This window comes from Salvelinus namaycush, chromosome 1, assembly GCF_016432855.1.
Source record: "Salvelinus namaycush isolate Seneca chromosome 1, SaNama_1.0, whole genome shotgun sequence".
Taxonomy (NCBI): Eukaryota; Metazoa; Chordata; class Actinopteri; order Salmoniformes; family Salmonidae; genus Salvelinus; species Salvelinus namaycush.
The window spans coordinates 25,331,851-25,344,741 of NC_052307.1; the positions used below are offsets into that span (position 1 = coordinate 25,331,851).

The 12,891-nt window shown below is 41.0% G+C and overlaps 1 protein-coding gene across 5 annotated transcripts in view; it reads left to right on the forward strand.

The window, feature by feature from the left end:
- The window catches only part of antxr1a (ANTXR cell adhesion molecule 1a), a 59,016-nt gene extending 49,852 nt beyond the window's left edge, over positions 1–9,164 (forward strand). For 4 of the 5 annotated variants that reach the window (XM_038961870.1, XM_038961813.1, XM_038961941.1 and 1 more), the window contains exon 18: positions 6,788–9,164. In XM_038961870.1, the coding sequence (XP_038817798.1) occupies positions 6,788–7,252 (465 nt within the window). In that variant the 3' untranslated portion in view covers positions 7,253–9,164. The remainder of the gene's footprint in view (positions 1–6,787) is intronic. The other variant, XM_038962083.1, reaches the window with a different exon arrangement.
- Positions 9,165–12,891: the final 3,727 nt, after the last annotated feature.

Consider the following 12,891-nt stretch of genomic DNA (forward strand, 5'->3'; position numbering starts at 1 on the left):
ATTAGCCAACAGGAATCCGCTCACCCGGAAGCAGTCTTTATTGTCGCGGGTGACTTTAGTGCAGCTTTAGACATTATCGATTATAGTCTGCTGCTGGATAAACGTACGTGTTATTGCTTTACACACCCTGCTATAATGTAGATAAAGAGAGGGTGTTCTTTAATGGAAGCCTCTCAGATATAATCCAGTTAGAATCAGGAATTCCCCAGGGTAGCTGTTTAGGCACCTTGCTTTTTAAATTTTTTACTAACGACATGCCACTGACTTTGAGTAAAGCCAGAGTGTCTATGTATGCAGATGACTCAACACTATATACGTCAGCTACCACAGCAACTGAAATGACTGCAACACTCAACAAAGAGCTGCAGTTAGTTTCAGAGTGGGTGGCAAGGAATAAGTTAGCCCTAAATATTTCTAAAACTAAAAGCATTGTATTTGGAACAAATCATGCACTAAACCCTAAACCTCAACTAAATCTTGTAATAAATAATGTGGAAATTGAGCTAGTTGAGATGACTAAACTGCTTGGAGTAACCCTAGATTGTAAACTGTCATAGTCAAAACATATTGATGCAGTAGTAGCTAAGATGGGAAGAAGTCTGTCTATAATAAAGCAATACTCTGCCTTCTTAACAACACTATCAACAAGGCAGGTCCAACAAGCAACATCAAGTTACTGACGCAAGCAGTAAAATTTGATTTAAAAAAACAGATAAAAAACATCTTATGGAACAGCGGAGACTGTGAAGCAAAACAAACATTGGCACAGATACATGCATACACACACACACGATAACATACATTATATACATTGTCATGACGTTGCCCTCTTTGGGTACAGCGAGCACCGTCCCCCTCTCTCTGTCTCCAACAACCAGGCTGCTGTGGTCAGAGAGGTCGTAAATTCCTGGAGGAGATTATCTCCTCATGGCCACAGTATAGAGAGAGAGTGAGTTTTCATAGAGAGAACAAATGAATTTCTTCCACCTCACAGAACTTGAGGTCCGAACAACATTTATGTTCTGGAGAAGGTATAAAAGATCGGTGAAGAATCCAGCTACGAACTGGTCCGTTTGGTACAATTTTGTGAAACTCATGGGAGACAATACGGCCACATTACCATAACGCTGTTTAAACAATAGCCCCAGATATGAGGCTTACATCTAATTGTTGTATAAGATGAATGAGTGAGGATGATACTGTTTGTGAAATTGTGTAATGTAATTTTGGACTGTTTAATGAAGGAAACTCCAATTCCCTTTGTAGTTTAACTAAATCAGAGGACCGCCTGTGAGCACAGTTATGGTATTGCGTCCTGGGACAGGCCCTTTTCTGCTCTTCCAAATAAAACCCCCACCCGGGTTTTCTATCACGAGACCGAGCTTACCTCAATTACGAGATGGCTAAAGGTTGCAGACCAGCTTACCTCGATAACGAGAGGGCCAAGGTTTGAGACCAGACTCCTGAACTTTTAACCATCCCACGTGGTTAAACTCTTAAACTATCGATACCGACAGAATAAGAACAAGTCTTTGATATGAACTACTAGTCTGCAGCTAGGAATTCGGTATCATTGAACGCGAAGACTGACAACCGCCGAAACATCTATCCTATAACGACATGAATGAATGTCACTCTGAACTATCCATTCTAACCACGACAGAGAGAGAGAGAGAGAGGGCGGACAGACTCTCCAACAGAAACAAACTTTTCAACAGAGATCCCGACGACACACTGAGCGTAAATATATATATTGATTGCAATTGTTCCCGAATGAGTGAGCGTTCATGTGCAGAGGATTAGCATTTCAATTGTTATAATTATCACTCTGTCTAACAAGCCGCCATACCGGTTTAGCCCACTAGGGCACACCCCCCTATCATTTCTTTGTTAACATATCTATTTTGTTTATTTGTGTGATGCATTTCTGTGAATTACTTAGTTAGTAAATAAATGATTTTAAGACAATTTATGTATGGATGACTCATAGTGAAGACTGGGTTCGTGCAGATAACCAACAATTTGGAATGAGACTAACGTAAGGTAAATAATAATTAATTAATTCGAAGACTAATTGAGCAGATATTAAAATATCTGAAAGTTATATTAGGAAAATTATAACTTTGTAATCTGAATATTTTCCTTGGTGCCCCGACTTCCTAGTTAATTACAGTTACATGATTAATCAGTTTAATCGCATAATAATAATTTCAGAGTTATTTGATAAATAAGTCTTCAGTTTTAATGATGTCAAAGACACGACAACATACACCTGGATTTAGCACTGTAGATATGTGGTAGTGGTGGAGTAGGGGCCTGAGGGCACATAGTGTGTTGTGAAACCTGTGAATGTGTTGTAATGTTTTCAAAATTGTATAAACTGCCTTAATTTTGCTGGACCCAAGTTTCAGAAGAAAGTTATTCATTTCTGGCAATTTTGAGCCTGTAATCGAATCCACAAATGCTGATGCTCCAGACACTCAACTAGTCTAAAGACGGCCAGTTTTATTGCTTCTTTAATCAGAATAACAGTTTTTAGCTGTGCTAACATAATTGCAAAAGGGTTTTCTAATGATCAATTAGCCTTTTAAAATGATAAACTTGGATTAGCTAACACAACGTGCCATTGGAACGCAAGAGTGATGGTTGTTAATAATGGGCCTCTGTACGCCTATGCACAGTAGATATTCCATTAAAAATCAGCCGTTTCCACCTAAAATAGTCATTTACAACATTAACAATGTCTACACTGTACTTCTGATCAATTTGATGTTCTTTTAATGAACAAAAAATGTGCTTTTCTTTCAAAAGCAAGGACGTTTCTAAGTGACCCCAAAATTTGGAATGGTAGTGTACATATACAGTTGAAGTCGGAAGTTTACATACACCTTAGCCAAATACATTTAAACTCAGTTATTCACAATTCCTGACATTTAATCCTAGTAAAAATTCCCTTTCTTAGGTCAGTTAGGATCACCACTTTATTTTTAAGAATGTGAAATGTCAGAATAATTGTAGAGAGAATGATTCATTTCAGCTTTTATTTCTTTCATCACATTCCCAGTGGGTAAGAAGTTTACATACACTCAATTAGTATTTGGTAGCATTGTCTTTAAATTGTTTAACTTGGGTCAAATGTTTTGGGCAGCCTTCCACAGGCTTCCCACAATAAGTTGGGTGAATTTTGGCCCATTCCTCCTGACAGAGCTGGTGTAACTGAGTCAAGTTTGTAGGCCTCGTTGCTCAAATTTTCTATGGGATTGAGGTCAGGGCTTTGTGATGGCCACTCCAATACCTTGACTTTGTTGTCCTTAAGCCATTTTGCCACAACTTTGGAAGTATGCTTGGGGTCATTGTCCATTTGGAAGAACCATTTACGACCCATTCCCTCATGATGCTATCTATTTTGTGAAGTGCACCAGTCCCTCCTGCAGCAAAGCACCCACACAACATGATGCTGCCACCCCCGTGCTTCACGGTTGGGATGGTGTTCTTCGGCTTGCAAGCTTCCCCCTTTTTCCTCCAAACATAACGATGGTCATTATAGCCAAACAGTTCTATTTTTGTTCCATCAGACCAGAGGACATTTCTCCAAAAAGTACGATCTTTGTCCCCATGTGCAGTTGCAAACCGTAGTTTGGCTTTTTTATGTTGGTTTTGGAGCAGTGGCTTCTTCCTTGCTAAGCGGCCTTTCAGGTTATGTCGATATAGAACTTGTTTTACTGTGGATATAGATACTTTTGTACCTGTTTCCTCCAGCATCTTCACAAGGCCTTTGCTGTTGTTCTGGGATTGATTTGCACTTTTCGCACCAAGTACGTTCATCTCTAGGAGACAGAACGCGTCTCCTTCCTGAGCGGTATGATGGTTGCGTGGTCCCATGGTGTTTATACTTGGATACTATTGTTTGTACAGATGAACGTGGTACCTTCAGGCATTTGGAAATTGCTATCAAGGATGAACCAGACTTGTGGTGGTCTACATTTGTTTTTCTGAGGTCTTGGCTGATTTCTTTTGATTTTTCCATGATGTCAAGCAAAGAGGCACTGAGTTTGAAGGTAGGCCTTGAAATACATCCACAGGTACACCTCCAATTGACTCAAATGATGTCAATTAGCCTATCAGAAGCTTTTAAAGCCATGACATAATTTTCTGGAATTTTCCAAGCTGTTTAAAGGCACAGTCAACTTAGTGTATGTAAACCTCTGACCCACTGGAATTGTGATACAGGGAATTATGAGTGAAATAATCTGTCTGTAAACAATTGTTGGAAAAATGACTTGTGTCATGCACAATGTAGATGTCCTAACCGACTTGCCAAAACTATAGTTTGTTAACAAGAAATTTGTGGAGTGGTTGAAAAACTAGTTTTAATGACTCCAACCTAAGTGTATGTAAACTTGTTAAAATGACCATGCATAGATAATAATCAGAGAGTAGCAGCAGCATAAAAAAAAGGGGGGGGGGGACAATGCAAATGGTCTGGGTAGCCATTTGATTAGCTGTTCAGGAGTCTTATTACTTGGGTGTAGAAGCTGTTAGGAAGCCTTTTGGACCTAGACTTGGCGCTCCGGTCCCGCTTGCCGTGCAGTAGCAGAGAGAACAGTTTATGATTAGGGTGGCTGGAGTCTTTGACAATTTTTAGGGCCTTCCTCTGACACCGCCTGGTATAGAGGTCCTGGATGGCCGTAAGCTTGACCCCAGTGATGTACTGGGCCGTTTGCACTATCCTCAGGAGGCCGAGCAGTTGCCATACCAGGCAGTGATGCAACCAGTCAGGATGCTCTTGATGGTGCAGCTGTAGAACATTTTGAGGATGTGAGGACCCATGCAAAATCTTTTCAGTCTCTCGAGGGGCAATAGGCTTTGTCGTGCCCTCTTCACATCCGGCTTCTTCACCTGCGGCATGGCCTGAGATCAGCCACCCACATAGTGGATAAAACGGTGGGTTTGCACATCCGAAGAATTTCTACACAAACTGTCAGAAACCGTCTCAGAGAAGCTCATCTGCGTGCTCGTCATCCTCACCAGGGTCTTGAGCTGACTGCAGTTCGGCGTCGTAACTGACTTCAGTCGCAAATGCTCACCTTCGATGGCCACTGTCATGCTGGAAAAGTGTGCTCTTCACAGTTGAATCCCGGTTTCAACTGTACCGGGCAGATGGCAGACGGCAGACGGCAGCATGTATGGCGTCGTGTGGGAGACTGGTCTGATATCAACATTGTGAACAGAGTGCTTCATGGTGGCAGAGGGGTTATAGTACGGGCAGGCATAAGCTACGGACAATGAACACAATTGCATTTTATCGATGGCAATTTGAATGCACAGAGTTACCTTGATGAGTTACCTTGATGAGATCCTGAGGCCCATTGTTGTGCCATTCATCCGCCGCCATCCCCTCATGTTTTAGCATGATAATGTTTCAGCATGATAATGTTTCAGCATGATAATGTTGTTGATAATGTTGAAAGCTGAAAATGTCCCAGTTCTTACGTGGCTTGCATACTCACCGGATAAGTCACCCGTTAAGCATTTGGGATGCTCTGGATCGACTTGTACGACAGTGTGTTCCAGCATAATTTTTGCACAGCCATTGAAGAGGAGTGGGACAACCTTCCGCAGGCCACAATCAATAGCCTGATCAACTCTATGCAAAGGAGATGTGTCGCCCTGCATGAGGCAAATGGTGGTCACACCAGATACTGACTGCTATTCTAATCCACGTCCCTACCTTTTTTAAAGGTATTTATGACCAACAGATGCGTATCGGTATTTCCAGTCATGTGAAATCTATAGATTAGGGCCTAATGAATTAATTTCAATTGACTGATTTCCTTATATGAACTGTAACTCAGTAAAATCTTTGAAATTGTTGCATGTTGCGTATACATGTTTTGCTTCAATTCATGCTACACACACATCACAGCTGTCGCTACCAGACTTTTATTAAACTGCTCAATTTATACACTTTCCCCCCCCCCCCTACATTTGGAACTATGAATTGTGCCTTCATACGTTATACTTATGCTAAAATCTATTATTCTATTCTATTGCAATTTACTTTATGTTCGTATTCTTATCTTTTATTATTTCTTATTGTTGTTGTATTGTTCTGAAGGAACCTGCAAGTAAGCATTTTGTTGGACGCTGTCTACCATGCGTATCCCGTACATACGACTAATAAACTTGAAACTACATGAATCTTAAAGCATAGGTCTATGTACTCTCTGTTCTTTGCATTGATATTGTTTGGGATAGCATCACAAACATCTTGTTTTGAGTAAAAGTTTTGCAGCAAGGATTTTTCTTTGGATTTAGCACTGACACTATGCAGACATGAATCATGATGGGAAATCACAGCATGTGTGTTGGTCTCCCTAACCCAGTCATTTGAAATAGAAATGTCGATGGTGGACAGTGCACACGCTCTCTTAAAAAAGTTGCCATGCTGTAGGAACATGTGTTGTAGCAATCAGTCCATTCAATTTGTAACAGTTCGAAGCAAGAGACATTTTTATGCCTCCAGCTAATTCAACTGACCAGCACAACTGACAAAGCAATACAATAGCATAAAATAAAATCTCCTCACTGGTGTCTGTGAAACATCAATGTGACCGACTTTCCTAATTTTTATCATGAGATCTGTGTCTCTTAGATGTGTGTAGAGACTGGAGAATGTATACCTTTATTGCTTTTTACTTTGAACCACACCACCTCTACAACTGACCAGTTGATTCAGAAATAATACATTGCGTTATTCTAACCTTGTCGCTCTCTTACATTTCAGGGCCGATGCATGAACTTCACCCGGGTCAAGTCCAATCCTCCTCGCTACCCCCACTACAACCATCACTCAGCCCCCATCTACACCCCTCCAAGAGGCTGCAACCCACCACCTCCCCAAGGCAAACTCCCCCTTCCCACCGGCAGCCCCCCAGCCTCCCCCTCTCCATCCTCCACCTCCACCTCCACACTGCCTCCACTGCCCTCAAAACCCCCTCCTTTTTCTACCACTCCTCTTCCTCCCATTACTCCACCTCCTACCATCACACCCCCACCTTACACTCCTCCTCCAACTCCAGCCCTTCCTCCAACCACTCTGCATATACCCCCTCCTCCTATGTGCCCCCCTTCCCCGCCACACCCTGCATCCCCAACCAGCCCCCTGCCCCCACCCCCTCAGGCCCCTCCTCCAGGACAAGGCTCTCTGCCCCCACCCCCTGCCCGCCCACCACCACGCCCCTCTCTGTAAATCCTCAGCAGTGATTGGGAGGGCAGGGGTTGACTAGTACTAGTACAAGGCAGATCAACAGGAATCACAACTGTCCCCTCATTCTACTGCCACCCAGGATATCTGTGTGGCTCACACACTTGTCAGCTATTTGTTTACAGTGGCCCATGTACACATGTAGGTCAAGAGTACAAAGAGAAGTTGTACTTGAGGTTCCACGGATATCTCCTGATGGACAGCTTTCGTTATAGACAGATCTATGTTGTCCATAGCTGGCCAGGTCTGCACAAAATACTGTTACCTTGCCATGGCAATAAGGGCTAAGCCCATCTGTCCATTCTACAACCAACAGAAGAATGGATGGATATCGTCGTAACAAAGTAAAGCCAAGTGTTGGATGGTTGCCTGTTTTAAAAAAATGAACTGAGGCTCTTGAGAGATGGCTGAGGTATTAGGTTCAGAAAGAAATTGAGAGATGTCTCCAAATGACATTCCGATAATGTATCAGTCTGAATTTTCCACATGCAATATTTGTTTTTCACTGACAAACAAGTTATTATGAGCAGTGGAAGGATTCTTAGAATCACAAAAATGTCCCAGTGCCAAATGCCCTGCTGCATTGCACAATTACTGTCAAGTCGAGGACAATGTTTCTTAATGACAGCATAAAGGATGATTTTACGCCTTAAATGTGCCTTTAATTAAAAACAGAATGTTATTGGAGAGCAATTACATTCCAGTGGTTTAAGTAATTTGTTCATCCATGTGACAGTGTTTGATTCATATGATGGGTCTTTGTTAGTTTATAGCATTCCTAAAATGTTTTATACATATAGCGTGTATAAATATGTCTTACTTTTTGTCTTTGTATTGTCCATTCAGTGTTGGATAACTATTTTGCAGAGTATGATTGTTGTGGTGAAAGAAATAATCATTACGAATAAATGACAATAAATGTGTGCATACGAGTCCTCACAATTATGCCAAATTCCTCAGAATCAGCACTATCAATGGTTAATGTTATATAGTTGGGTTTACAATGTTGTATTTCATCTCAAAATGTTATGACGTATATATCCTTGGCCTTCCCCCCAAAAATGTTAAAAATGTTTTGTCATTGCTGCTCCTGTGGTTCAATGTGGTTTATTGAAGTCACATTTAAAAAAAATCTAATTACATATTGTGTAACTGACCAAAGAATATCATAGGGTAATGATGGTTAGCCTCTGAACCGGGCCACGACGACTTCAACTATTGATGCTAAGTCTATAGGCAGTCTATGGGTCAAAATATTCCAAGCACAAGTTGGATTATGTAATGCTTTGAGTTGCCCATAAAACAGGATGAGTTTTATGTAAACACACTTGATGAAACTATATGTCTTATTATCACACCCAGACACACATGTAGGCAGGCATCTGCATGTGTGGTTCTGTGCCAGTGACTGGGATCTTGTCCACACAATGGATCAGAATCTCCCCTGCAGCATCAGACACTTTACTATACCTCCAGATGGTGTAATATGGGCCAGGCCTTCTGCCTATCCATAAGAGGAAGATTGGAGACAATCATGGAAAGTTGGTTTTGTATTGAGTCAAGTTCATGAAAGTACATATTGATGTACAGATGTCTGATTTTGTATAGTAAAAGGCGCATCCAAATATTTAGCAATCTGAATATGTGTAGCAAAGGAAGGCATTTTATGTTGGGTCTAGAAAACTTGAAGTGGAGTCACTCTCTGTGTTCCTTTGTGAAGGAATCACATTTTCATTACAGACTTATTGACCATGCACCTGCCAGGCTCTCAGGTCAAAAGAAGTGTACTGTAGCCGGGAGACTGGAAAGCAAGGCAGTATAAGCAAGTACAGATTTAGCTGTCATTGCTATGTAACCAATTGTCATTTAGAGTTTATGAAGTAAACGTTGAATCCTTGAAGTAATTTTTTCAAACTGTGTATTTTTTATGATTTGTTGTTATGCACACATACACTGAGTATACAAAACATGCTCTTTCCATGACATAGACTGACCAGGTGAATCCAAGTGAAAGCTATGCTCCCTTACTGATGTCACTTGTTAAATCCACTTTAATCAGTGTAGATGAAAGGGAGGATACGGATTAAAGAAGTATTTCTAAGCCTTGAGACAATTGAGACATGGATTGTGTATGTGTGCCATTCAGAGTCGTGAATGGGCAGGACAAAATATGTAAGTGCCTTGGAATGGAGTATGGTAGTAGGTGCCAGGTACACCGGTTTGTGTCAAGAACTGCAATGCTGCTGGGCTTTTCACGCTCAACAGTTTCCTGCATGTATCAAGAATGGTCCACCATCCAAAGGACATCCAGCCAACTTGACACAGCTGTGGGAAGCATTGGAGTCAACATGGGCCAGCATCCCTGTGAAACGCTTTCAACACCTTGCTGCTCTGAGGGTAAAAGGGGGGGTGCAACTCAATATTAGGAAGGTGTTCCTAATGTTTGATTTGCTCAGTGTAGTAAAATGCTTGTTTGTGACATTTAAAGCAGCGAGAGCAATGTCTTGGATTGAAAAACACTGATTTAAAGCAGATGGATACAATTCTTGACCTGTGAAATGTACTATTTCGATGTACTTCATGGTGCTCCTAATGACAAGGTGCAAGCAGGCAATGTCCCATAGTTTAAACACATCACCAGAGACTTGTAAAGAGATTAGTAGACCTCACATTTCATAAAGCCACCCTCTTATCCCCAAATCCCACCCAGCTGGATCATAGGCACGCTCCAAACTCATTCTGGAAGACATCCACATGTCATTATTATCAGTGCCTCTTAAAAATGTTCAATACTAAAAGCATACAAAAGAGAAACATTCAATTTACCAGCTGGTTAGACATCACTGAAGCAATACGTTTTTCAGCCCCTTTCTTTTGAATACCTTGCTCCTAATGTTGTTAAGGATGTTGGAGTCACTGGGTTCACCAACTATGCACCATTTACTAACAGTGCAAAGACTGTACCTCCCTGCCTCAATCATAGAAAAAATGTAATGATTGTGATTCGCGGCTAACAGCATCCAGATGTTCATATGTTGAATTATGTCACATCTACAAATGGAGTGAGCTATCTAGGAAAATATTAGACATCATCTAATCTGCAGGAAATGTGGAAAGGCTGGAGGAAAGGCGTGCCAGTATTAATTATACATTACATAATTGTGTTTTGGGCATATAGTGGGAGGGATATAGGGGACATTTGGACGAAATAAAACAATTGTTCACTTGAATCCTCAAACTGAGGAATAAATATATACCAAATATTACTATGTATTAACCAAATAACTCAGAACAAACAACCTATAGACAAAAGGCTTTGGTTGCTTTAAATGGTATATAGAATATTATCCTTTATGTCCCTAGATCACAGAGAAAGGAAATATAATGCTCAGCTGCGTTCATTGACCCCTTCCATAGAGGCCAAACACAATGCAAGAAATGTCTTGGCAGAAGTTGCACACTTTCCACCCCTCATTTCTTCCAAGCCATTATGACATAGTGTTCAAATTCACTGTGTAGTCCTAAGGAGGCCAGCCCTCATCCATCTACAAAGCACTGTTAACACTGTATCTGGTGGCCCCTCACACTGGATTCAACAGAAGGCAAATAATAACTCAAGAACATTATGACCCAGTAAATCCAGTAGAAAGCCTCTGGTTATTCTTTCTGGGAAGCTAACTGACAGTCAAGTATTCTTCAATTGCGATAAAAGTCAACCGATCACTGCTTTAAGACAAAATGCTCTGTTAAACTCCTTGGTTGAACACACCCAGTCAGTAAACTGATAGGAGTAGGCATCAACAGTAAACACACAACAAAAGCTGTCAATGGACTATACAATAGTCTTCATAATGAGCAGAAGAAATTAGTGCAGATGGATGAAATGAGACAAGGAGAGGAAGCCACTTTAAACTGTTGAGATGCACCCTTGGCAAGGTGTGGCAGCTGCAGCAGCTGTTGATAGTTATTCAAGATCAGAGGTAATTGCACTGTTTGCCACTATATTAGATGCCTTGCCCTTGTTAGTTCGTAATGAGGACTGATAAACCCAGAGAACTGAATGCTTAAGCAAAATGATGCTATGACACTGAAATGGTGCGTAAAGGATGTTTACAACGCCTTCTGTCGTCTTTTGACAGTGAAAGATCTTAAAGGACTAAAACATATATTTTCAACAATGTTCACTGTGGTTAGAGGATTTAGACTTTTTGGCTCTGTGTATAAGGCTATGGTTGCCTTTGGTGATTGCACAACTCCTGCACTTGAGGCCATTTTAGCACTAAGCCAATGCAATGAAACAATTCTGGAGGCTGCTCTTGTTTTTACCAACTGTTGTGCATGTTTTCTTTCAGCCATACTGAAGTTCAACACAGCCTTTAGGTTGATGCTGTCAGTTGTCATTTCTCATCAGGACATAAATGTGTGTTCAAGTGTCAATGATCGCTGTTATACCTCCAAGGCTATTGGTTCCAAAACTGGCCAAACTGAGAAAGGCTTCAAGACCACCCAATCAATTCTGCAAGCTTGTTCAACTCTTTGTCAGTGCTCCCTGTCAGTTTGCTCAGCCATCTTGGCTTTCAACAGATGCATTGCACCAGGTGTCTCCGCCATGTTGGTTCTACGGGGGTACGTGAGACCAATGTTGTTCACCATCAGGACTCTCACTGGATACTTTGCAGAGGCACTTGCCTTCAGTTGGGACCTGATTCATTGCTTCAAGGAAGTGCTCTTCTCTCAGCAGTTACGCCTAAAGAAATCACTCCTGTTTCTGTCCGAGGTGGCTCTTTGCATCTTTACCTGACCACTTTGTCTTGGAATGAATATCGTTTTAAGGACTTTCCCTCCAGTAAAGTAACTTGAGTAATGCTTTTCTTTTTAATTATTTTAACATCTTAAGGAAATGTGCATCCTAGGACTATTGCTTCAACTTCCCTTCAAGTGTTTATTGTATTTTCAATTGCCATATTAACTATTAAAATGTTTCCTTAATTGAATCATTAGTTGAATCATTGTCCAACTGCATATTTGGAAATCTTGGCAAGTTACATTATCTGCCATAATGGCAATTTTATGGATGAGATAGGGAAATTGTTAATCCATGGGCATAATTGTGAATACTTAATCCTATTGTACACTGTCAAAGCCCATTTTAAAAAGACACAAAGTATAGTACTAGACACTATTGCAACAGTCATAATAAATAGTGCCCCACAAGTTTCCAACAGATGTTCCAGGGTCTGAGTGTTAGTGCAGTGTCCTTGTCCATACTTCCAGTCTGAACCTATCAAAGGCCTGCATTTTTACATGAGTTACTAAAGCACTTCCAGTATAAAACATGGTCTTTGAAAGATCCTAGCAATGTAGGCAGATACAAGGGCTCAGTAAATGTAATACAATGATAACACAGTTGCAAAGACCGGTAAACCTTTACTTGGGGGAAATCCCTTTTTCAGGAAAATAAGGCTTGATTGCAAGATCTTAAACTGAAAGGTGAAATACAAATAAGCAAAGAACCTGTCTCGAGTTTTGTCAGTGACCCTTTAGCATTCAAACCAGCATACTGCTTTACTCCTTGGCTTATAAAAAGACACATTTGGGAGCGTCACCAGCTGACATGTTAAGTT